The 27,194-nt window shown below is 44.3% G+C and overlaps 1 protein-coding gene and 1 long non-coding RNA gene across 5 annotated transcripts in view; both read left to right on the forward strand.

The window, feature by feature from the left end:
• Positions 1-27,194, forward strand: part of DCAF17 (DDB1 and CUL4 associated factor 17) — a 155,914-nt gene that overhangs the window by 56,807 nt on the left and 71,913 nt on the right. For all 4 annotated transcript variants that reach the window (XM_029605757.1, XM_029605759.1, XM_029605760.1 and 1 more), the window contains exons 4-6: positions 4,271-4,361; positions 8,222-8,358; positions 15,529-15,607. In XM_029605757.1, the coding sequence (XP_029461617.1) occupies positions 4,271-4,361; positions 8,222-8,358; positions 15,529-15,607 (307 nt within the window). The remainder of the gene's footprint in view (positions 1-4,270; positions 4,362-8,221; positions 8,359-15,528; positions 15,608-27,194) is intronic.
• LOC115093665 lies at positions 24,579-25,424 on the forward strand. The gene is made up of 4 exons (XR_003857375.1): positions 24,579-24,676; positions 24,758-24,830; positions 24,914-24,981; positions 25,075-25,424. It is a non-coding gene; the product is annotated as an uncharacterized LOC115093665 (long non-coding RNA).

Here is a 27,194-nt window from a genome sequence, read left to right on the forward strand (position 1 = left end):
ATAACCGATTCACATCTACTCGTTCAAGACCTCTCATTATCTTAAAGACCTCTATCATATCCCCCCCCCCCCAGCCGTCTCTTCTTCAAGCTGAACAGCACTAACCTCTTCAGTCTTTCCTCATAGGGGAGCTGTTCCATCCCATTTATCATTTTGGTTGCCCTTCTCTGTACCTTCTCCATCGCAACTATATCTTTTTTGAGATGCGGTGACCAGAATTGTACATAGTATTCCAGGTGTGGTCTCACCATGGAGCGATATAGAGACATGACATTTTCCGTTTTATTAACCATTCCCTTCCTAATAATTCCTAACATTCTGTTTGCTTTTTTGACTGCTGCAGTACACTGAGCCGACTATTTTAAAGTATTATCCACTACGATGCCTAGATCTTTTTCCTGGGTGGTAGCTCCTAATATGGAACCTAACATCATGTAACTACAGCAAGGATTATTTTTCCCTATATGCAACACCTTGCACTTGTCCACATTAAATTTCATCTGCCATTTGGATGCCCAATCTTCCAGTTTTGCAAGGTCCTCCTGTAATGTATCACAATCCGCTTGTGATTTAACTACTCTGAATAATTTTGTATCATCCGCAAATTTGATAACCTCACTCATCGTATTCCTTTCCAGATCATTTATAAATATATTGCAAAGCATCTATCCAAGTACAGATCCCTGAGGCACTCCACAGTTTACCCTTTTCCACTGAGAAAATTGACCATTTAATCCTATTCTCTGGTTCCTGTCTTTTAACCATTTTGTAATCCATGAAAGGACATCGCCTCTTATTCCATGACTTTTTAGTTTTAAGCATCTCATGAAGGACTTTGTCAAACGCCTTCTGAAAATCCAAATACACTACATCTACCGGTTCACCTATATCCACATGTTTATTAACCCCTTCAAAAAAATGAAGCAGATTTGTTAGGCAAGACTTCCCTTGGGTACATCCATGTTGACTGTGTTCCATTAAACCATGTCTTTCTATATGCTGTACGATTTTGATCTTGAGAATAGTTTCCACTATTTTTCCCGGCACTGAAGTCAGGCTTACTGGTCTATAGTTACCTGGATCGCCCCTGGAACCTTTTTTAAATATTGGGGTTACATTGGCCACCCTCCAGTCTTCAGGTACAATGGATGATTTTAAAGATAGGTTACACATTTTAACTAATAGATCAGAAATTTCATTTTTGAGTTCCTTCAGTACCCTAGGATGCATACCATCCGGTCCAGGTGATTTGCTACTCTTTAGTTTGTCAATCTGGCCTACTACATCTTCCAGGTTCACAGTGATTTCGTTCAGTTCATCTGACTTATCACCCCTGAAAACCATCTCTGGAACTGGTATCTCCCCAACATCCTCATTAGTAAACACGGAAGCAAAGAATTAATTTAGTCTTTCTGCAATGGCCTTATCTTCCCTAAGAGCCCCTTTAACCCCTCTGTCATCTAATGGTCCAACTGACTCCCTCACAGGTTTCTTGCTTTGGATATATTTAAAAAAGTTTTTATTATGAGTTTTTGCCTCTATGGCCAACTTCAATTCAAATTCTCTCTTCGCTTATCTTATCAATGTTTTACACTTAACTTGACAATGCTTATGCTTTATCCTATTTTCTTCAGATGGATCCTTCCAATTTTTGAAGGATGTTTTTTTGGCTAAAATAGCCTCTTTCACCTCACCTTTTAACCATGACGGTAATCATTTTGCCTTCCTTCCACCTTTCTTAATGTGTGGAATACATATGCACTGCGCCTCTAGGATTATATTTTTAAACAATGTCCATGCCCGTTGAACACTTTTAACCTTTGCAGTTGCACCTTTCAGTTTTTTTTCTAACTATTTTCCTCATTTTATCAAAGTTTCCCTTTTGAAAGTTTAGTGTCAGAGCTGCAGATTTTCTTATTGTCCCCCTTCCAGTTATTAGTTTAAATTTGATCTTGTTGTGATCACTGTTGCCAAGTGGCCCCACCACCGTTACCTCTCTCACCAAATCCTGTGTTCCACTAAGAATTAAATCTAAAATAGCTCCCTCTCTTGTTGGTTCCTGAACCAATTGCTCCATGAAGCAGTCATTTATTAAGTCCAGGAACTTTGTCTCTAGCAAGTCCTGATGTTACATTTACCCAGTCAATATTGGGGTAATTGAAATCTCCCAGTATTATTGCACTGCCAAATTGGTTAGCTTCCCTGATTTCTCTAAGCATTTCATCATCTGTCTGACCGTTTTGTCCAGGTGGACGGTAGAATACTCCTATCACTATACTCTTACCCAACACACATGGGATTTCTACCCATATAGATTCTACTGAGCATTTAGTCTCTTGTATGATCTTTATCCTGTTGGACTCTATACCCTCCCGGACATAAAGTGCCACACTCCCACCAAGTTGATCCTCCCTATCATTGCGATATAATTTGTACCCTGATAGAGCACTGTCCCATTGGTTATCCTCCTTCCACTAATTCTCTGTGATGCCAATTATGTCAATCTCATCATTTGCTGCTATACACTCTAACTCTCCCATCTTACTTCTTAGACTTCTGGCATTGGCATACAGACATTTCAAAGTATGTTTTTTGTTTGTATTAACAACCTGCTTTTCAGTTGTTAGGGATAATACGGAAATCATTAGCTTCGGTGATTTTTTACATATAGGCACATGGACTATGTTTGCTTTTAATGGAACCTCTCTGTTGGGATGCCCTAACTCTCCTGTTTCATTAGTATCCTTCAAGGATACATTTCTCTGAACCATGCACTGCTGAGTGACTGTCTGCTTTACCCCTTGTTCTAGTTTAAAAGCTGCTCTATCTCCTTTTAGAAAGTTAGTGCCAGCAGCTTGGTTCCACTCTGGTTAAGGTGGAGCCCATCCTTTCGGAAAAGTCTCCCTTTTGTGTGAGCGGCCTCGGAGGGAACTTTCCTTCCGCGTCCCCCCACCTTCCCCTCCCTTCCCCTATCTACCCCACCCCCCAGCCCTACCTAAATCCCCCCCCCCTACCTTTGTTGGGCAAGTTACGCCTGCTTGAAGCAGTCGTAACTTGCGCGCGCCGCCCTGGCATCCCCCGGCACAGGCCGCAGTGCCGGGGGACTCGGGCTGCCCTCCCGGCCCGCCCCAGGACTGTCGCCACGTCCCCGGACCCGCCCCAGACCACCTCCTGCCCCCGGGCACGCCCCCTCCCGCCCCTTTTAGGAAGCCCCGGGACTTACACGCGTCCCGGGGCTTTGCGTGCGCCGGCAGCCTATGCAAAATAGGTGCACCGGGAGGATTTACGCGTGCAGGGGTTTTAAAATCTACCCCATAGGGAATAGCCACTGCTATTAATTGCATCAGTAGCATGGGATCTTCTTAGTGTTTGGGTAATTGCCAGGTTCTTGTGGCCTGGTTTTGGCCTCTGTTGGAAACAGGATGCTGGGCTTGATGGACTCTTGGTCTGACCCAGCATGGCAGTTTCTTATGTTCTTATGTGTGTTGGAGGGGGGAAACTGGGAGATAAAATAGGACTAATAACATTTAAAATGGAAATAACATTGTTTTCTTTATATATTGTGTTGGGTTGCATAGAGCTCACACATTGGAACAAGCAGAATAGAGCTTAAAATTCTATTTTTTTTTCTGGCTGGATACAGGGAAAGGAAGCAGCAATTTTTGGTCCAGGTGTGACCAACTGAAGCTTCATTTAATCTACATAGGAGAGTGTGCAGGCAGGGCAGGGTGCTGTAGGCTGATGTGAGGAAGAAAAACCCTGTGTGGTCTTAGTAGAAGAGAGGCATTTTCTGGTTAAACGCAGTATCATAAATGTTTTGCAACATGTATTCATCTCTATTCCAGACAACGGAATCAAGCCCAGTGAATATTGTAAAAAGTGCTACTTGCTGATGCAGAATTACAGTGATTACAGAATGTGTGAACAAATAATTAGGAAATTTATGACAGCTCAAATTACGGTATGTGTTCTGAGCTGAGACTGTAAATTACTGAATAGATACCTAGTTTGCAATGCAGTTTTTAGAAGCAATATTGTATAGATAAGTCAAAATATTGAAGCAGATGCAGGTTTTTTGTGTTATTCTGAGCAAGCTCTTTGTACCTACCATTTGGAAATGCCCTGCTTCTTATTGGTGACAGTTTGCTATAAGAGTTGTAATATGCAGAACACAGAGTGGAAAACCAGGGTATTATAATAATGAATAAAACGTTCATTCATGATCTTTATTATGTTGTAGGTTAAATATGCATCTTTATTTCCTCCTCAGTGTTACTTCAGAACCACATCATCTTTATGAGTTGCCAAAATGCTCAAAGTTAGAAAAAATAGAAGATGCTTTATTATGTGAAAGTCCTGTGGTAAGTGTTGGTTTTTTTTTCATTCTGTGATGTTCCCTGAAAAACATAACAAAAGTATTTGAATAGAAAAATGTACAGCTAGATAATCCAGTGTCAGCTCCTTCAGTAACAACAAAAGTAGGTGCCATCTTTAGTAACGGAGGGAGTTAGCCTGATTTTTCTCACCATGCGGGGGAGTTTTCTGTATTAACCGGTATGCTGCCGGTAGTATTGATCTCCAGAGAGGAGCAGTGGGTTTTTGGCTGCTACTGTGCTGAGGATTAACTCTTCGGTCTGGAGAAGTACCCAAGCCATTGTTTGGTTTGAAGGGGAACTTTCCATCTGGGAGCATTGGAATAAAATCTCAGTGGGGCACGAGGACTGCATATCATTATTGTTCATATATAAAACTAAATGCTCTTATAAGAAAGGACTGACGGGCAGTCAAAATGCAAGCTTTCATTCATTATCTTTAGAAAAGCATTTCAAATTGCCTGATGCAGTGGCCGAGTTACGTGCTGCTGCCATCAACCACTATAACCCCTCCTCTCTCTCCCTCCTCCCCCAACGTACACACAGATATATATATATGGAGAGATTCTTTCTTTAGGGCACATATCGCTCATGACTTGCTGATCTCTGACTCATCTGGTGAATAGGTATTTCCAGGATGCATTGCCATTTGTACAGGGAATTTGAATGAAAATAAGATGAGCTGGCAGGGAAACCTGCTTAGTATTCTTAACTGCTTGAAATTTATAGCAGTCTGTAGTTTTAAAAAGCCAGGCCCAGAATCTATTAATCTGTAGAGCAGTTGCCTTACAGAGTTTAACATAGATCAATTGGCCCATCTAGTCTGCCCAGTTGGGATTCTCCCTCTCTAGTTTAACGTGAATGTCAGTATCTTTTGAGGTAGAAATGGGAACACAACCAATTCATTTTTGTTTGCTTCCTTGTTATAATGTAACTGTATGCTCCGTATCTCTTGTTGATTGGTTAACTGTATATTCTGCTTAGTTCATTGTAAACCGAATTGATTTGATTTGTATCAAGAAAGTCGGTATATAAAAGCCTTTAATAAATAAATAAATAAATTTAGTCAAAAGTTTAACACGGGTGCATATATTTTGAATATTTCCCCACCTTAGTGCGGGTTAAAGTATGCATGCTGTTTCACAGCGTCAGTACTTAAACTCACAGTAAAAAGTGGGCATGGTTATTTCAAGGGAGAGGAAGTGCATGGGTGCATTTTATTTTGAAATCCCCTCACATTAACATGAGTTCTCTTGTATCAGTGCAGATTATTTATTTATTTATTTATTTATTTATTTATTTATTTAAGGCTTTTCCTTACTGACATTCGTCAGAGACATTCCACTGCCAGCCTGCATTTTCAGACTCCCTAGGGAGTTTCCGTTAGTACCCGCGGGCCTGACAGCACCATAGGCAGTTTCAAAATTGCTCTCCCCATCATTTTTAACAAGTATACAGTTTTTTTTTAACCTTTGAATCCCTTTGAAGCCATGACTATGTCATCAGAGTATCATCAGAGAACATAGTGTATGTTAACTTCAATTTTTGATTAACTGTATAATTTCAAATTCAACATTACAAAGTTCGAGGGTTTTTGTTTTTTTTTACCTCTCTGGAGGATAGTTTTCTTACCAAACCCTTAGGGGTAGATTTTAAAAGCTACGCACCAATTTTATAACATGTGCATGCTGGTGCACGCATGTGTTAAAATCTGTGGGCCGTGCACAAGGGGGGGGATTATTTATGCTAACTTTGCACGACGACACATCCCGACCTTCCCCCAGTTCCCTCCCAGTCCGCTCCAATTAAGGAGCAGATTGGGAGGGAACTTCCCTACCCCCTACCTAACCTCCCTTCCCCTTCCCCTTCCCCTCTCCTCCTCTCACCCTAAACCCTTTCTCCTACCTTTTTTTTTTCTGGTTTATTTTGTTGCTTATTGCTCTATTGGAGCAGAAGCAACTTGCACGCGCCTTCAGTCCCTTCCCCGGTACCAGCCACTCCCTGGACCGCCCCTTTTCTTCGGCCCAGCACTTCTGCGTGTGGCCAGGCCCCTCTGAAAATGCATGCGGCGCGCATAACCCCTGTTTTTCACGCTCGTGATGTTTTGAAAATCTACCCGTTGGTGAATGCATATGGAGAAAGTGACTTAGGAATTGGGGCCTTAAGGTTACTTATTACAACCATGCCTTGTCACTACCCTCCTCCTCCTTTATTTCTTCCCTGCCACGCACACCTCAGCTAAGAATGCAGGGCTCGATTGTACAGAGAGAGCATTTTCCGATAAAGCAAAAATTTTGCCTATTTAATAATTTATGCTCCCACAGTCTGAGCATAAATTGGTCTGTGGGAGCAGAGGTCAAATCCAGCAGCTTGAAAAATGTCATTTATCTTACTAAATCTTTGGCCCACAAGAGAAACTTCTTTTGCTTACCTTTTTTTTCCAAATGGAGTTAAAAAGTATTGTGCTGGAAGAGATGCTTCAAACTATTAGCCTTGTGATGTGACATAAGGTTTTCATGTGCAGTCAACCATCTCTTGTAGGCCTTAGTATGACATGCTGTTGTGAGTGTGTGTGTGTGTGTTTCTAGGTTGGATATTGAAGGTGAGTGTAATAGTAGGGGGAGGAATGCTATTATGTGAAAAGAAATAGTCTGGGGAAGTTTATGTGAGAAAATGTTAAACAGCTTTGGTGAAGGAGGCTTCCCAAATTAGACAATGAGCAGTTATAAAGCATGAGTTCATGACAGTGGCTTGGACCTCCAAGGTAGTGGGAGTGGGGGACATATATGATGCTAAATATATTTTACTTAACATCCTGTTGAGGGAATTGATAAATATCAAAAGCGATTGTGTCAACAGATTTTCATCATAGGTCGATGTGAACTAGCGACTTTTTGGAACGTCAGGACATTTCCAATCAGTAAGGTGGTTTTGAGCAGACTGCACAAAAATTACCACCTGGCACAGATTACTGCTTCCTGGTATAACCTCTTGACAATCTTTGATAAGATTTGGGGGCCTTACATAAATTGGTGGCAGTCTCGGTATTCTGATAGATCTATTCGAGATACATGGGGTATTGTACTGATTTGACTATGATTTGGATATTCTTTAGTACTTATGGGTATGCTGTGACTTTGCAGGAGTCGTTCTTGTATTAGATATTATAAATCCATTTCTGATTGGCTGAAATACATTAAGTAGATTGTATTTTCTTGAGCATGGCATATGGTGACATTTTGATCTCTGTCTCACTATATGTATCTATCTGTTTGGTGACACAAATGGGGGAAGGGTGGATACTGGATGGAAAATGGGATATTTGACATTTATGTAAAGATATATTTATAATGGGTAATACTTGACTGTTTTGTTCACACATGCAATAAAACTTTAAATTAAAAAGCATGAGTTCAAAACTTGGCAAACATTCACTGGTATAAAAGTGGTAAATACAGGTTCTCAGAATTGAATTTCTCATCATGAATGTAGAATGGGGCTCAGGTGAACTGTTTAGGAAATACTGAAGAAAAAAATATACATTAAATTAAATTCAGTTAAGTTGTACATTTATTGTTGTCCTTTTTTTTTGTAATTTAGTGTTTATTGAACAATATGTGATTACTGTATTACTTCAACACTGTGTTTAGAAACTATACTACTTAACAGCTGGGGACAGCATAAAGAGTCCATCAAAAAGGGACAAAAATTCCATCACTGAAACACTGTTATGCAATTTTTGTCCCTTTTTGATGGACTCTTTATGCTGTCCCCAGCTGTAAAGTAGCATAGTTTCTAAACACATTGTTTAGTGTAGTTTCTAAAAAGTACATTTTTCTTTAATTTAGGGGGAAACGCTGCCCAAACCATCAGACTACAAACCCTCCCTCATAGTTGTGACAGGTCATAATTGGCTCCTGCGCCTCTCTGCAAATACTGGAGAAATACTGGAGAAAATCTATCTTGCTTCCTACTGCAAATTCAGGTACAACAAAATGACTGATTTTTATAGGAATGTGCTTGCTCCTGGTTCTTGTGTATGGTGTTGCTGGGATTTAGAAATTCAGTCGGTCGAATATAGAATATCCATTGGAACCAAACTACTCTGGGTATGTCTTTATCTTTTATTTATCACCTTTCATATTGAAAAAAATCATTAGAAATATTTTCAAAACAATGCTAAGAAAAAATCTCAAAATAGGGGGAGTTTTGTCTATTTATAGAAGATTTTAAATCTAGTTTGTTTAAGGTAAATGTCAATTTTTGTTTTTCATATGTCATAGGAAAAATGGTCCTCAATATTCCCCTTTTTTTCAGGTGGGAAAAGAAGGTGGAACCAGTTCCACTATCCCTCATTCAGTCTGTGGCCTAACAACCCTCTTTTCCTTAAATACTATGTCCTGTCCTTGCTGGCTCCAGCCTTATACAAAGGGGCACTCTCTATAAGACTTCCCAATAAACCATGTTCCCTGTACGTACCCGGATCAGTCCAGACTCCTGGGTTTGGCCCCCCCCCCTCTACCAAAACAAACTCCGCCTCATATAACCGATGCGATGTGCAAACGGCTATCGGTATAGAAGAGACTTTAAATAAATAAATAAAAATAAATATAGGCTGGTGTCACCTACAGTCTGGCAGTATTCTTCTGTATCCAGCAGGTGGAGGACGTGCCAAACCTACAGTCTGTGCTAGAGTTTCTTTAGAGACAGGAAATTCATTTTAAAAAAATAATAAATAAATAATTTAAATCTTTTTCAGTGGGAGTGTAGGGACCGCAGAGTATGCCTGCAGATCCCAGCCCTTGCCTCCCAGAGGGGGGTGGGAGGTCCTGAAGGGACCATCCCCCTCTGGTTTCAGAGGCCGCTGAGGTACTGGGGGCATAGACTCCTTTTGTTCCAGCGTAAGGTTAACTGGGGGTGATACCGGGGAGCCCGGCCCCCTCCCCCCAGTGGATCCAGGACCGGGAGGCATTTAGACAGGTATTTAAAAAAAAAAAAAAAGGGAATTAGAAATTTTCTTATTGCTTGGGCTCGACTCTCCCTTCCCTTTGATTGCATTTGGGACTGCTTGCGCTCCGTTTCACTAGGGGAAACTGAGGCGCAAGCAGTATCTAGGGGGGGTTGTAAGTAGATTTTATGGCTGACAGGAATGCCGCGTCGGGCCGCATGTAGGGCCTGTGGCACCTCACGCTCGCGGCTCTCACGTGATAATCTCTGTACGACTTGTCTCTCCAGGGGTGAGGGCACCTCCGCGACCCCAGGAAGGGTCTTTGTCCGGGTCCAGACCACCACCGGCGCTATCGGGAAGCTGCAGTCGGCTCCCGAGGCCTTCCCGCGAAACGCGGGAACAGGCGCCATTTTAAATGCGCTGGGGTCCGCGTCGGCAGCAGCGGACGCCATTTTGGCTCCGCTCGCGCTGGTGGCCCCTGCAGCTCACGAATCTGCGTTCGGGGAGGAGGACCCTCCACCTCGCTTATCCCCGCAGCGCAGGGTCCCAGAGGGGGACAGACCTGCGAGGCCTATTTTGCCTAGGTCTGCGGAGGCCCCTGAAGGGGAGGGAGATGTCTCTTCTGATTCTTCATTCTCATCGGACTTTGTCCTGCTGATCATAAGGCCTTTAATGCCCGGAAGGCGGGCAGGAGAAGGCATTACAGTCCGGATCCTCTGCCCGAGCCTAGGAAGCGAGCCAAGACCGCCCCGGAGCAGGACCCATAAGGGGTCAACGCCCAGCTAGCGTCCAGGTGCCTCAACCAGATACATATACTTCTTCGGATACAGATGCTCAGGATGACCCAGATGTACCCTCTCTGCCTCAGAGAGGGGTCGAGGGAGAATCTGACCCCCCAGCAGGGGGATCTCAGAGGGTCTCACGGGGCGGATGGTGACGATCCGAAGGTCGTCCGTCTTTTTAGGAGAGATGAACTGGGTCCTCTCATTCCGGCTATTTTAGGGGAATTGGGGATTCAGTTCCCCCAAGAAGAGTCTAGATTGGGGGCTACAGACCCCGTTGTTCTAGGACTTTGGGGGCCACTTTCAGCCTTTCCTTTTCATTTTTCAGCAACGGACTTGCTATTTAAGGAATGGGACACTCCGGTTATGGGGCTTAAGGTCGCAAAGGCGATGGATAAGCTCTATCCACTCCCGGAGGAGGCTTTGGAGTTGTTGAGGGTACCCAAGGTGGATTCTGCAGTGGCTGCAGTCACTAAGAAGACAACTATTCTGGTCACAGGGGAGACAGCCCTTAAAGACTTACAAGATAGGAAGCTAGAGGTTCAGCTTAAAAAGTTCTTCGAGGTCTCCGCCCTGGGTATTCGGGCAGCCATGTGTAGTAATTTTTCCTTACGCGCAGGTCTTCGCTGGGTCCAACAGCTCCTAGCCAATGACTCTCTATCACAGGAGGAAGCTCGCCAGGCGGGAAGACTGGAAGCAGTGATCTCCTACAGTGCGGATGCTTTCCATGATCTGCTCCGCACATCGGCTAGGTCTATGATATCGGCTGTGTCGGCGCGGCGATTGTTATGGCTTCACAACTGGGCAGTGGATGTGTCTACCAAATCTCAGCTGGCTTCCTTACTGTTTAAGGGCAAGCTGCTTTTTGGCAAGGAGCTGGAGGATTTGATTCAGTCTTTAGGCGAGAATAAGGTACATCGCTTGCCAGAGGATAGACCGAAGTCAAGAGATTCTTTTTCTTCAAGATCACGATTTTGTGGTAATTGGAGACCTTGGACCAACCATGGGTCTGCCTCTTCTTTTCCCACAATGCCAGCCGGCAGCAGATGTACTCTCAGTCCTTTCGAGGGTGCCATTTCGGGAGACCTGGCTCCAGCCAGAGCATGCCGGGAGGTAAGTCCTCGCAATGATGTGCAGCCGGTCCATTCCTCAGTTCCACTTGTGGGAGGTCGACTATCCCTCTTTTACGAGGAATGGACCAATATCACGTTGGATCAGTGGGTCCTAGAGGTGATAAAACACGGTTATGCGTTAGATTTTGCATGCCAACCCCGCCCACTATTTCTGGTGTCACCTGCGGGCTGGCAACAAAACGTCAGGCGGTCAAAGAGACATTGCAGTGTCTTCTCGACCTCGGCGCCGTTGTTCCAGTGCCACCCACAGAGTGGCAAAGAGGTCGGTATTCCATTTACTTCGTCGTACCCAAGAAAGAAGGGACCTTACGATCCATTCTCGATTTAAAGAGGGTCAACAGATGCTCTCCCTCCGTTCTGAATGGAGACCCTAGATTCCGTAATCGCGTCCGTCCGACTGGAGGAGTTTCTGGCATCCTTGGATCTCACAGAAGCATATTTACACATCGGGATTCGTCCAGACCATCAGAGGTTCCTACAGTTTGCCGTGATGGGGCGGCACTTTCAGTTCCAGGCCCTGCCTTTCAGCCTAGCCACTTCTCCCAAGACATTCACCAAGGTTATGGTGGTGGTAGCGGCTCAATTGCGCAGGGAAGGAATTTTTGTCCATCCGTATCTGGACGATTGGCTGGTGCATGCGAAGTCGAAGGTTCTCTGTCAGGAGGCGGTTCGCTGGATACTTCAGTTAAGATCACTGGGCTGGGTAGTCAACGAGGCCAAGAGCCATTTGGTGCCCTCTCAGTCTCTGGAATTTTTGGGAGTTTTGTTCGACACACGTCAAGGGACGGTGTCTCTACCAGTGGAGCTTATGCTCAAACTTCAGGGCCAAGTTTGGTTTTTGTTATCCCGGCCTATACCGACGGTCTGGGATTATCTTTAGGTCCTGGGCTCCATGGCTTCAACTCTGGAATTGGTTCTTTGGGCTTTCGCTCATATGCGACCTTTACAATCAGCATTGCTATCCCGATGGAGTCCAGTATCAGAACAGTTCCATCTCGAGCTACCTCTGATGGAGCAGGCGCGATCCAGCCTGATTTGGTGGTTGTCCCCGGTCAACTTGACACGGGGAGTGCCCTTGGTAGTTCCAAGTTGGACGGTCATCACAACTGATGCCAGCTTGTCCGGTTGGGGAGCGGTGTGTTTGCGAAAGTCGGTGCAGGGGCTGTGGTCTCCGGAGGAAGCACGTTGGTCCATCAAACATCTGGAGACCAGAGCAGTCCGGTTAGCGCTACAGGAGTTCCTCCTGCTCCTCCAGGGCAAGGCGGTCAGAGTTTTATCCGACATTGCGACCATGGTTGCTTATATCAATCATCAAGGAGGAACCAGGAGTCGGCCGGTAGCGTTGGAAGCCCAACTCTTGATCCAATGGGCGGAGCAACACTTGGCCTGCATAGCGGCTTCTCACATCGCCGGGGTGGAGAATCTTCAGGCAGACTTCCTCAGTCGACCTGTTCTCGACCCCAGAGAATGGGAGTTAGAGGACGAGGCCATTCAGGTCATTTGTGCTCACTGGGGCACTCCTCGGTTAGATCTCATGGCGACATTCCAGAATGCCAAGGCGCCACGGTTCTTTGCTCGTCGCAGGGCCACGGGAGCCGAGGGCGTGGACGCACTGGTACTGCCCTGGCTGACGGATGTTCTTCTTTACGTATTTCCACCTTGGCCCCTCATCGGCAGGGTTCTTCCCCGAATAGAGTTGCATCCGTCAGAGGTGGTGCTTGTCGCTCCCGAGTGGCCAAGACGTCCCTGGTTTGCGGATCTGGTAAATCTTGTGGTAGCGCCTCCGTTGCGCTTCCCGGACCGACTGAATCTGCTTCATCAGGGACCTGTCTGTTCAAACCAGGTCGAATGCTTCTGTCTAGGCTTTTGAGAGGAAGCGGCTGAAGTCCCAGGGATACTCGGATGCTGTGGTAGCTACTCTGTTGCGTTCTCGTAAGGTCTCTACTTCCCTGTCCTATGTCAGGGCCTGGAAGGTCTTTGAGACTTGGTGTCTCGACAGAGATATTGTTCCTACTCGAGCGACAGTTCTGGAAATTTTGAACTTTCTTCAGGCCGGATTGGCAAAGGGATTATCGTGTAGTTCCTTGCGTGTACAGGTAGCGGCTCTCGGTTCCTTGCGTGGTCACATCCAGGGTGTGTCCATGGCGACTCATCCTGATGTCTCGTTTTTCCTTCGGGGGGCGAAACATTTGCGGCCTCCAGTGTGACAACCCTGTCCCTCTTGGAATTTGAACCTGGTTCTTAAGGCTTTGTGTCGGGCGCCATTTGAACCGTTGCGCAGGGCAACCTTGAAGGACCTTACTTTGAAAGTGGTGTTTTTGGTGGCTATTGCGTCGGCACGCAGGCTCTCGGAGCTTCAGGCTCTCTCTTGTAGGGAGCCCTTTTTGCGCATCTCTGACTTTGGGGTTTCTCTGCATGCGGTTCCCTCGTTCCTGCCTAAGGTGGTGTCTTCCTTCCATTTAAATCAGTCTGTCGAGCTTCTGTCATTTTCGGATCTGGATAGATCGGACCCGCTTGCTAAAGATCTTAGGAAGCTTGATGTTCGTCGAGCATTGCTGCGGTACCTGGAAGTGACCAATGCTTTTCGAGTTTCAGATCACCTTTTTGTACTATGGAGTGGTCCTCGCAGGGGCAATATGGCTTCCAAGACTACCATCGCTAAGTGGCTTAAGGAATCCATCACTTCTGCCTATGTGTTGGACGGTAGATCTTCACCCGAAGGTCTGCAGGCTCATTCCACTCGTTCTCAGGCTTCCTCCTGGGCGGAAAGTCACCAGGTATCCCCAGAGGAGATTTGCCAGGCGGCTACGTGGAAGTCGCTGCATACCTTTGCTCGACATTACCGGTTGGATGTTCGGGCAATTAGTGCTGGTGGATTTGGAGAAGGTGTGCTTAGAGCGGGCCTCTCCGGATCCCATCCCAATTAAGGTAAGCTCTGGTACATCCCAGGAGTCTGGACTGATCCGGGTACGTACAGGGAAAAGAAAATTAGGTCTTACCTTTGATAATTTTCATTCCTGTAGTACCACGGATCAGTCCAGAGTCCCACCCCTGTCTTCTCCTTGGAAGGGAATGGAGAGTCTGCTGTCTTTGCTGATTTCTTCTTGACAGCTTGATTTGACACTGTCTTGTTCTTTCTTCGCATGGGTTCTGCATCCCTTTGGGGAGTGGTTATGTTATGTTGCGGTTGTTAGGTTACTGTATATAGTTAATTGATCCATTTTGCTTTGACATTCGTAATACTGCCAGACTGTAGGTGGCACCAGCTTATATGAGGCGGAGTTTGTTTTGGTAAATTTCTGTCTCCATCTGCTAGAGGGGGGGCGAAAACCAGGAGTCTGGACTGATCTGTGGTACTACAGGAACGAAAATTATCAAAGGTAAGACCTAATTTTCCTTTTCAGGCCTGCCAATTCTTACCTTGATTGCATAATGTCCAGTTCACTGGACTTTACCTAGCTGGTCAAAAAGCCTCCATATATCTCAATTATGTAATAATGGAAGGTTACATTTTCCCTGTAATAAGGGCTCTTCCTGCTAATACGGTATAGTAATGCAGCTTCCCTGCAGTGGGGAAGGGATGTAGCACTTTTTGTCTCTATAAACATATTTAATTATAATGCTTTTCTATCTCTGAACTGCATGTAAACAGTTAACATATGTTGTCAGCCTAATTTCCTACAGGGAATTTGGGCTTATAAAATCATCATTTCTATCATTTCACACTCCCCCCCCCCCCCCCCCCCCCCCCCCCCCCCCCCGATAAATGTCCTCCCAAATAACTTTTGAACCATTCATCCAATTTCATTCAGATTTCTGCTACAGTTAGAGAGCTCTATGACTCCCCCTTGCCCCCTCTTCCGGCTGACACACTTCATATGCCCTTCATGCCCCTGTAATTAGAATCCCTTAGTCATTTCCCTTTTTCTCTAGGGAAACAGGTCAATTCACTTGTAATCTCAGGGAGGTCACAGCATATTGTAGCACTTTGAAAGCATTTGTTGAGAGCCATAATCGTATGCACATTTATGTAATAAAGAAGGAAATTAGACATCATGAAATGTTCATACATTTTCTTTGTTTTTAAATGATTCTCATTCAAAATATCTTCATTTTTTATGAATGAATTAAAAAGAATAGTTGCAAAGAATATAAAAATCTCAACTTCAATAGAAAATAATGAATTGCAGATCAAGATTTGCTTTTCCATGATTCATATTGTAGAGTATTGCTGCCTTAGTGGGCTGGGAGGACTCAAATACCCATAATAAAGAGTGTTGTTATTATTGTAGGTATCTGACTTGGGATGTTCCTCAAGAGACTATAGTAGCAAAGTCATCTCAAAAGAAACTCACAGCTGCGGAACAGCGGGTAACTATATTAGAATATTTTAGAAGAGATGCTCATATTTCTAAAGGTTTCTTCTGAATGCAGAGCTCTAGAAAGAGCACATTCAAACCTCTATTCAAGTTGCATTACTGCTTTATGTACTGTATATAGCACTTGATGCAAACTACTCCAATATGACTAAATTGTCTTTACCATGCCATTATTTGTATGTCATAATATCTGGCTTCTATGTGACAGAACAAAAGGCAGAGAGCGGAACAGTAAAGGAATTGACTTTTGGCAATAGGGGGTGTGCTTGCCCAATAAACTTGTGTAGACTTTGCCGGATAAAGCTACATAAACTAAGCAGGGGAGGTCAGGGTGGGCAGCATTATAATAATGCAATAATCTTGGTTACTGCATGATCTGCTAGCCCTTAGCTTTACTTGTCAAATAATCTATGTATGCATGTGTGTATGTAGAGTGACACATTTATACTGTATCTTGGGTGGTTCCAAGAGATTCTGGATTGTTCATATTTTGATGTAGATTTACCCATAAATTGATCTGTAGGTACAAGCTCAGACAACTCATCAATGTTGGTTAGTGAAGTGTATACTAAAATATATTTTCTGTGCGGACAAGCAGGATAAAGTCCACCACACAAGTGGGTGATATCATCCAACAGTACTGAGATGGAAAAGCTGCCCACTGTGTGAGTCTCCTCCATTTTTTTTCCATCCTCTCATCAAATCTTTTCTGCGTAGTTCCCTTTATTTTTGCTAGTCTCAAAAAAAAATTGAGGATAGATGTGTTTACAGTTTTAATTCAAAATTGAATTTGATTTGGGCTTCTGTTCTCTTTGTAATGCTGGGCTTCAAAAAATGTCCTCTGTGTAAGGAGATGATGGCTTTAACATATTACCATGACAGGAGCATAAGATGTCTAGACCCTTCTCATGACAAGCCAGATTGTGCTGTCTATACTTGCATGTCGCCCAGGGCCAGAAAATTCATGAGCTACATACTTTGGATTTCTTGGAGTCGATTTAGATATCAGTAAGAAAGAGAAGGAAACCATCGCCAGCTGAGGGACCTTTGCTAAAATTTAAAAAGTCAGAATCCTCTCATGCTCATTACCATAATTTTGGTGAACTCTTATTGCAGACATCACTCCTACTCCAGTAAAAGGAAAGTAAGTTGCACTCTTTGGTACCAAGGAGCACTGGAGCTATACCACCAAACACCATCGATGAAGAGAAAAACAAAGTCCTCTATAGCACAGAGAATAACACCATCAGCTCACTCTTTCCAGCACAGATATTCTGTCAGCATCTTCAACTAGCAAAGGCAATAGACCCTTCTCGATGCTGAAACCAATTTTTCAGTGCCGGAAAGCCGAACAGGCAAGTTTGGGTCATGCTTCAAATACAAAACAAAATTCCATTAGCTATGCCAGTTCTTGTCCTGGAATCAGATGGTTTTTCTCTAGCAACAACTCCACCAACAAAGGATCAAATATGGCTGAAAATTATGAAAAAGTATTTTTCAAATATGCCAGACTCACTACCTCTTCTTCCTCATCCATTGGAAGAAATGTCTCCTATTTTAGGCACTATTCCGGCTTATCAGCATAGAGCTGAGATATTCCAAGTCCAGTTTCATTCCCATAATTCTCTTTCTTCCAAGGATAGGACAACTCCAGAAGACTCTCTTAGGGGCGGATTTTCAGAGCCCTGCTCACGTAAATCCGCCCAAAACCGGGCGGATTTACGCGAGCAGGGCCCTGCGCGCCGGGAAGCCTATTTTACATAGGCCTCCCGGCGCGCGCAGAGCCCCGGGACTCGCGTAAGTCCCGGGGTTCTCCGAGGGGGGCGTGTCGGGGGCGTGTCAGGGGGGCGGGCCCGGTCGTTGCGGCGTTTCGGGGGCGTGTCGGCAGCATTTTGGGGGCTGGTACGGGGGCATGGCTACGGCCCGGGGCGGTCCGGGGGCGTGGCCGCGCCCTCCGTACCCGCCCCCAGGTCGCGGCCTGGCGCGCAGGAGGCCCGCTCGCGCGCGGGGATTTACGCCTCCCTCCGGGAGGCGTAAATCCCCGGAGAAAGGTAAGGGGGGGTTTTAGACAGGGCCGGGTGGGTGGGTGGGTTATGTAGGGGAAGGGAGGGGAAGGTGAGGGGAGGGCAAAGGAAAGTTCCCTCCGAGGCCGCTCCGATTTCGGAGCGGCCTTGGAGGGAATGGGGGTAGGCTGCGCGGCTCGGCGCGCGCCGGCTATACAAAATCCATAGCCTTGCGCTCGCCGATCCAGGTTTTTAGCAGATACGCGCGGCTCCGCGCGTATCTACTAAAATCCAGCGTACTTTTGTTTGCGCCTGGAGCGCAAACAAAAGTAAGCTATTCGCGCGCCTTTTAAAATCCGCCCCTTATTGTATTACCTGATTCTCAGGAAGTTTCGAAGTCATCTTATGCTGCCGCCTCATTCCATTTGAATGAAGCAGGATCTATATGCCTTCCATATAGATCCTGCTTCATTCAAATGGAATGTACTCTGGGGGTGTTCACATAAACACCCCCAGAGTACATTCACTCTTACCCAGCCTTTTAACAAAGAATGGCAAAAGAAATCCCTCTTCAGCCTGCAAGAGGAGGCAGAACCCAAATATATTCAGACTCCAAAACAAGTAGTAACATTTCTGATGCACAGGCTCTTTCAAGAATGTGGCAAACAGCTTTTTATTTTTTTAATTTACTCTTTGACAAGATTTCAATATATGAACATGGTTTTGTAAGGTTTGTAGAGAACAATTATAGCTCTACACCAACATTTAAACAAATGATGGAAAAAGCAATCTGTGAAGAGACAAGACTCACGATAGTGTCGGCTATAAATAATGTGTGCACTATGTATCTGATATCCAACTTTTCATTATTCCTCTTCACCTATTTCCTTGGCACTTCCCTTTCCCCATGCCCAAGCCGTGACATGTATTCCTCCCCCCGCCCCTCCCCTCAGGCTCACTGATATCCTGGGTCCAGCACCTTCGGACTAGTATCCAGAGATTCCTGCCAACGAATAAAGGGATCCCAGGTTGTTTCCAACTTTGGAATGCAATCATGTAGGTGTGCAGTTAACTTATACATATTGAAAAAACGTGTCAGCCTAACTTGTAGATTCATTTTCTACAGAACATCTACTTTATACCACCAGGCTGCAAGTTCACAGCACACTCCCACAATAATATGAAAAAACAGGTGTGTGAACCGTTTATCTATACCATCCAGTTCGATGGCAACTAGAAATAATTTAGGATTTCTCTGAACTCATTTTTTCCTATAATCTCTTCAATGAGATCAATAACCATATCCCAGTACCCTATCACCTTAATGGAAAAAAACCTGCTCTGCCCCCTTCTCCCCCCCCCCCCCCCCCCCCCCACACACACACAATTATGCCAATATATCTGATATTCCAGGGTACATTTTTAAACTGACTGGAGTGAGATACCACCTATATAATATCTTATAGCCATTTTCCAATACCAAAGCAGCCACCAAGCTTTTCCCAGTTAACTGGTAGCACACACCCCAGTCAGTATCTTCCAGCTTGTCAGAGAAATCCCTCTCCCATGCTATAATATGCTTTGTTTTTTGTCCCAAGACCCTAATTGATGGCTCATATTTTAGAGACATTCTATCTATCCTATCAGCAGTTGAACAATACACCTTGAACATTGATTGACACCAACTTTACTTTAGCTGAAGTACCTTGAATGGAAAACTGAAGGCCAAAGGGGAACAACCAGTGATATTTAATTTCTTCTCTCTTCAATATAGCAATCATGCTGCAGAACTCCCTGCGTTTGTTTATGGTTATTAGGGATAGATCCTGGAAGATCTCCACCTTTTGATCCTTCCACAAAATCTTGCCCTTTTTTCTAGCCAGCATAGCCACTTTCTCGTTAAGTGTAAAGTCATGGAAGCATATCACAATGTCTCAAGGAAGATTTCCTCTTGGTTTGCCAAGAGCCTTGTGTACTCTATCTAGCTTAATGGATGGCATAGGCACAGACTCTTCATCCACTTCCAGTTACTGCATGTATATGCTCGTGACGACTTGAGCACAGTCTGTAAATGTGGGCTGCTCCCGCACCACACGGAAATGAAGATTTGACCTCCAGGATCTGTTTTCAAGGTCTTCCATATGCTCTTCCATCTCCTATATAGATTTAGAAAAGCCTGCTGCTTCCTTGCATCATACCATAACTTCTGTGGCCTGTTCCTCAAAGCACATCTGTACCTCTTCCACGCGTCTTCCGAGGTTGGTAACATCTCCGTGGAGCTCAGACACCATCGCCCCAAACTCCAACTTTATCAGCGCCATATCTTGGTGCAACTCTGCGAACCAATGCCGGAATTCAGCTCACGTTGGCAGCCCCTCCACTGCTTCTCCACAGTCACCAGCACTCACTTCTCTGCCAGCGTCCGGCACATCGCCATCCATCTCTTCCGCCTCATTCAGGCCGACCGCTTGTATCACCTCCCGATTGGTGAAAGAACTCTCCTTTAAGTCTGGTTTTCTTTTCATTTGAGACATTTTTAAGTAGAAATCTTTTTCTTCTGGGCTCAGAAAGTGAATTTTGGTGAGGGGAAATGCTTAGATGGCAAAAGATAGCTGAGTTGGGGCAGGAGCCTTGCAATCAGGCCACCATCTCTCAGGATTCCGTCATTTCCTCTGGCAAACAGTTTTTTATCTACCCTCTCTGTATCAAGAGAGTTAGACCTCAATACGGAGTATAACCAGCAATGGAACACCTTAAAAGTCCAACTTCGACAATAATCAATATTAGTGGGGTCGGCACTGAAAAAAAAATAAAACATTCTAAGACACATTCCAACACCTCTCCTGGTAAAGATGCTAGAATGCAGGATAGTGTAGCGAAAAAGATGTTTCTAATAGCCATGCCAAACTCCTGAATAGCTGCTTACCAGTTGCATATAATTCAGTCTATGCATTCTTCCCTGCAGAAACTGCATTCCTTAGCAGAAGCTCTTTCAATACACCAAATATACAATTTTGTATCAATAATTCAGGAAGAATGTGGTAAACACCCTACCAGGTTAGCCTATGATGCCTACAATCTTTCTTCAAGAACTTCATCAATAGCTATTAGAGCCAGAAGACTAGTTTGGCTATGTTTCAGGTCTCTCTAAAGAATTCTCTGTATTGCTGCATGGTGCGTCCACATCGAGTATTGGGTACAGTTCTGGCCACCGTATCGCAAAAAGATATATCAGAGTTAGAAAAGGTACAGAGAAGGGCGAGCAAAATGATAAAAGGGATGGAATGATTCCCCTATGAGGAAAGGCTAAAGAGGGTAGGGCTCTTGGAGAAGAGACGACTGAGGAGAGATATAATGAAGGTCTATAAAATAATGAATAGAATGGAAAAGGTAAACACAAATCAGTTTTTTACTTTTTCAAACAGTACAGATACTAGGGGACAGGCAATTACACTTACAAAGTAGCACATTTAAAATAAATAGGAGAATATATTTTTTTAATTGATGTATTATTAAGCACTGGGATTTGTTGCCAGAGGATGTGGTGAATGCTATTAGTGTTGCTGCATTTAAAAAAATGTTTTGACAAGTTTCTGAAGGAAAAATCCATAAACCATTATTAAGGTGGGCTTGGAGAAATTCACTATTTACTAGAGATGTGAATCGTGTGATCGATCGTCTTAACGATTGATTTCGGCTGGGAGGGGGAGGGAATCGGATCGTTGCAGTTTGGGTTTTGTGAATATCGTGTAAATCGTGTAAATCGAAAACCGGCACACTAAAACATCCCTAAAACCCACCCCGACCCTTTAAAATAAATCCCCCACCCTCCCGAACCCCCCCAAAATGCCTTAAATTACCTGGGGTCCAGTGGGGGGGAGGGGAAGGGGGAGGGCGGGAAAACCGGCACACTAAACCCTAAAACCCACCCCGACCCTTTAAAATAAATCCCCCACCCTCCCGAACCCCCCCAAAATGCCTTAAATTACCTGGGGTCCAGAGGAAGGGTCCCGGTGTGATCTTTTACTCTCGGACCTCCGGTGCGTTGTAGAAATGGCGTCGGCGCTACCTTTGCCTTGTCATATGACAGGTCAAAGGTAGCGCCGGCGCCATTTTGTTTTTTGTCCCCTGACGTCAGGAGCGTAGGAGATCGCTCCCGGACCCCCGCTGGACCCCCAGGGACTTTTGGCCAGCTTGGGGGGGGCCTCCTGACCCCCACAAGACTTGCCAAAAGTCCAGCGGGGGTCCGGAACGACCTCCTGCAGTCGAATCGTGTTGCCGTACGGCCGGCGCCATTTTGGCAAGTCTTGTGGGGGTCAGGAGGCCCCCCCAAGCTGGCCAAAAGTCCCTGGGGGTCCAGCGGAGGTCCGGGAGCGATCTCCTACCGCGAATCGTTTTTCCGTACGGAAAAACGATTCGCGTGCAGGAAGTCGTTCCCGGACCCCCGCTGGACTTTTGGCAAGTCTTGTGGGGGTCAGGAAGCCCCCCCAAGCTGGCCAAAAGTCCCTGGGGGTCCAGCGGGGGTCCAGGAGCGATCTCCTACACTCCTGACGTCGGGGGACAAAAAACAAAATGGCGCCGGCGCCATTTCTACAACGCACCGGTAATTTAAGGCATTTTGGGGGGGTTCGGGAGAGTGGGGGATTTATTTTAAAGGGTCGGGGTGGGTTTTAGGGTTGTTTTAGTGTGCCGGTTTTCCCGCCCTCCCCCTTCCCCTCCCCCTTCCCCCGATTTACGATTTTTTTGACGATAAATCGGGGGAATTGTTATTGTATCGCGGCTCTAACAATTTTTGACGATTTAAAATATATCGGACGATATTTTAAATCGTCAAAAAACGATTCACATCCCTACTATTTACCTCTGGGATAAGGAGCATGGAATTTATTTACCTTTTGGGATTCTGCCAGGTACTTGTGACCTGACTTGGCCACTGTTGGAAACAGGATACTGAACTTGATGGATCTTTGGTCTGACCCAGTATGGCAAGTCGTATGTTCTTATGTAAGTCCATGACAAGCTTGCAGATGCTTCATGCACGGGTTACAATCTCTTTGGAGAAAACGTAAAAGAAATAATCACAGATATCATTAAGGATCACTGCCCTCCTCACCCTCTCAGCAGCTACGATTGAAAAACCATCCACTCCCAAAAAGGTCAACAACCCAGCTAAAATAAAGCCAGATTATATAGGGGCATTCTGAGACAAAGTTAAGTTAGAACACACATATATAGGGAACCCTATGAATTCCTTCTCAAAATTCACATATTAGTGTACTACTATAACAGTTTGTTACCATTACTGTTCCTTAATTACAACAACTGTTAATACAATACATACAGATCATTTTTTTATCATTTTATTAATTACATCCATTAATACTTATAATAACAATGATGCAAAGTCATGTGCAACCTAATATACATCACACATATTAGCAGCAATATATTAACATCTAAAAACAAACCCCATATCAGTCATTCATCCACACACATTCTGTGTGAAAGTACATTGTACTAATTGTAAGATTGAAACTTCTGTGTTTGTAAAAGAAACGGATAGGAATTCCATTTTACATTTTGGGAGTTTCCATCCAAGGAGACTTAGGGAAAGTGTGCTCATTGGCCAGTTTCTCAGATATAGGAGGATTTGTTCATCTGTGAGTGAATATAAAATCAAGGCTGAAGTGTTGTCAAAGAAATTTGTTGCACGTGGGTACCCTAAAAAGGTAGTTAGACGCGCATTTAAGCGCGGTCTATATGCACATAGAGATAATTTATTATTGAAGGCTGAGAGAGAGTCTGTGGAGAGGATTGTTTGTGTGTTACCTTATTCCACTAGAAGTGACTGTATACGGAAGATCATTAATAGTCATTGGAATCTGTTGAATTCTATCCCGGGTTGTCAGGAACGCCCGGTGTTCGCTTTTTTAAAGGGTCAGAACTTAAGGGCCTGTGTCACCAATAAGGCGGATAGACAACTGATGATAACCGATACAGATGAAGTTTGCTCAGGATGTTCAGTATGCCCAAATAGGTTACGATTAGAGAGTTACCAATATGATAAGCATCGGGATCCATATATATTTGACAGGGAGTATACTTGTGTTGCTAAGAGGGTTATATATGGGATATTATGCCCGTGCCAATTGCTATATATTGGTCAAACGAAACGTCAAATTAGATTGCGTATTATTGAGCACAAAAGCAACTTGAGGCTTAAAAAGGAGGGGGCACCATTCGTGACCCATTGGACCCTTATGAAACATCATGTTGATCAATTAGCCTTTTTTGTGATTACGCAGATTAAGTCTAATGTTCAGGGCGATATTACCAGTATTTTATGGAAATTAGAACAGAAGTTTATATTCTGGTGGCGCACTGTGCAACCGCATGGTCTGAATATAGCAATTGATTGGGAGGCTTTCTATAAATGACTTCTGTATGTTTGGCAGTATGCATTTACAGTATGTATGTATCCAGGTGAGTATTGTGTGGTGTGCGTGAATATTATATGAGTGAGTGGTAGTGTATGATGTGTATGGTGTTGTTAGTATGTGTGTAGTTGAGTATATATTGTGGGAGAATTAGAATATATACATTGTGTGGATAGATTGTGTTTCGATGTGAATATTTCTTGTATGTATGTTGATGTATGGTAGATCGTTTAGCTTGTGGTCACAATGTATGCATATGGCTTTGAATATAAAGGCTTATTTTTTGATGAGAATGCTATTGTTTACATTCTGTGTTGCAGGACGTTATCTACAAGGCTTACGGTGATTGGTTGCGTTGCATGTGTGATTTCATTGGTTGTTGTGAAACCACATGGTTTTTTGAGTATCGCTTGATATGATTGGTGATATTGTGTGTAGGGTTGGTTGAATTGTTTTCGGGTGTGGTTGAGTGAGAGGGGTTTATAGATGGCGTTTCAGTCCATGAGGTTCACTGCACCTTGAGAAAGAGCTGTTGGTTGTTAAGACGGGTGATGGTGTTACGGGTCTGCTGTGCATTCATTATTAAAAAATTCTCTCGGTGCCTGCTAAATTGAATGTGAGGTAAGGATGGAGGGAAGTAGATTGGTCAGCTTGAGCATTGGTATTTTGAAAAGATTAGTTTTATTGTGTGCTTTGTTATAGGCACACATAAAGTGGATTGTTTGACAAGTGGAGTAACCAGAGTAAGCTAGTAAATGCTGAAGACGTATTTGAGGTGGGTGTAAAAAATTCTTTAGCAACGCGTGAGCGGATATTTGAGTTAAGGGTTGGTTTTATGCTGTTTTTCTTATATTATAGGTGGTGATTTTGCCCAAAGGGTGTGCAACGGTGCCGGTGATTGAACTTGTGGAGGAAGTGCGTTTTAGGTGAAATATAGTAGCGGTAGGGGTTGAGAAGGTGGGTGGTATATGGGATTGTGTTGTAATGAAAGGTAACACCTGTTATTAATTTGTGTGAAGGTGCAATACTCTGGAGGGTGGAAGGCCGGAGGGCCTCGTCGTCTCCGGATGAAGTGGGAGTGATTTGTCCCCCGAGGAAGCTGCAGCGAAATGGGGATCCCTGTTGGGACGTTGTGAATTGCTCCCGTGGAAAGAGTTCTTTTAGGGTTTATTAACAGTTTATGTTAAGCACTTTAAGTTAATAACGTGTGGTGAACTAATAAAATGAAAAAGATGGGTTTTAATGGGTGGGGAGTGTGTGTGGATGAGTGAATGTAGTGGGATATATGGTTTTAGATGTGAATATTGCTGGTAAATAAGTTTGGATATTTATGTACATTAGGTTGCACATGTCTTTGTATTATTGTATGGCTATTATAAACATCAATGGATGTAATTAATAAAATGATAAAAAATGATCTGTATGTATTGTATAACTAGTAATATTGACAACAAAATTGTTATAAGATTACAGTAAATTGTGATTGTTAATGTTATATAAAAAAAAGAATTCATAGGGTTCCCTATGTATGTTGTGATGTGGGAGTCAATACTCTCTTAATTTGTGATTACCATATCAGGGGGATGTGGATCATGATAAGTCTAATGGCTCTGATAGCAACTTAGTTTTCTCCCTTCTAAGAGAGGGGAAAATTCCATCTGAGTTAGAACCACATTGGACTCTACTGCGGTCTTTTTCACAAAGATGAGTTAATGATTCTGTTGACTCAGACCCTGAAGATGCTCGGTGTGGATGGGAGTGGTGCTGCGGGCTAGCAAAAGAAAGATCCCATATTGGATCCTCCTGGATCCAAGTCAAGAGTTGATTGACCTTGAGCAGAGTGCCCCGTTAGCAAGTTTTAAAGGGGTGCGCTCTTTAGCTGGTTTATACCCCTTGGATCCGAAGACAAGGGATCAGTTACGATTCCCAAGAGTAGATGCCTTGTTATGAGCTGTTACCAAGCAGACCACCATTCCAGTGAAAAGAAAGGTAACTCTAAAAGGCAATGAATTTGCAAATTGCTTCTTGCTGTTGCCTGGTGGTGTGGGCTGGTTTGCGTCTCTTGCAGAGGTCCACAAGAGACACAAGGAGTGGGGTCCAATAGTGGATCAGGGATGGAACCATGAGTCGCATTCTTAGCTGATGCGGACTGTGACTTGGTGTGCAAGGCCGCTAGGCTTCCGTGATGGTGGCTAGGCACTGGTTTTGCTGCAGAGTTGGTTGGCAGACACTATTTCCAAGTCCAGTCTTGATTTCCAGAGGACAGGAAGGTGGCATCACGTCTTTTTTGGGGCAAAGGGCTGCTCTAGGGATTCCTGTCAGTTTTGTTCTTATTCAGGAGCTGTGAAGGTCCACCGCTGTCCGACACTCCTGGTCCATCAGAACACAGATGGGTCTTCCACCTCTTGTTCTATTCTGCAGGACTCCAGGGCTCACTTTGGCAAAATTTGAAGGGAAATGTATATAAAACTTTGCAGGCCTCCTGGGAGCCTAAAATCACATTGAGGAGACAAAGGAAAAGTAACCCTGCCTTCTTTCCCCAATGTCTTTGCCCCCTTGACTAGGTTGCGGCTCCCATCAAGCATAGTCAGTAAGATAAACCTTTATCCACAAGCAGCTTGGATAAGACACAAAGTTCCCAATCTTTTTCCTTGGATCAATTGGCAGGGTTCCTCCCTTCCTGCAAATAGGGGGTAAACTTTCTTTCAGGGCTTATCTTCTAGCAGCCCTACCTCCATAGGAGTGCTTTTCTGACTGGCTGGTGCACTGTCCTGCTGTATCCACTTGGTTGCCGGATTGTAAGGGCTTGCAAACCCCGCCCAACCTGGGCTCTCTTTACAGGGTATGCAGAAAGGAGTCCCCTTTGAATGGTAACTCTACTCAGTGCAAAGGTTGACCAAAAATCCCCACAAAAAAACCCCTAAAACAACAAAAAAAACAACCCCTTATAGTTAATCACAGTTGTCCTCTACAAGGAAAGAAAGTTTTGTTTTGTTTTTTTGTACCAGGCTCTCAAACTGAGTGGATTTAATCACCTCCCACCTGTGGCAGAGCTTGACTATGCAGGAACTAATTCTTTGATTAGGTTCAGCTCCTCCACAACCTCCCACAGTTAACTTTCCCTGTTCCAAATTGTGCT

Source organism: Rhinatrema bivittatum, chromosome 6 (genome assembly GCF_901001135.1).
Source record: "Rhinatrema bivittatum chromosome 6, aRhiBiv1.1, whole genome shotgun sequence".
Classification (NCBI taxonomy): Eukaryota; Metazoa; Chordata; class Amphibia; order Gymnophiona; family Rhinatrematidae; genus Rhinatrema; species Rhinatrema bivittatum.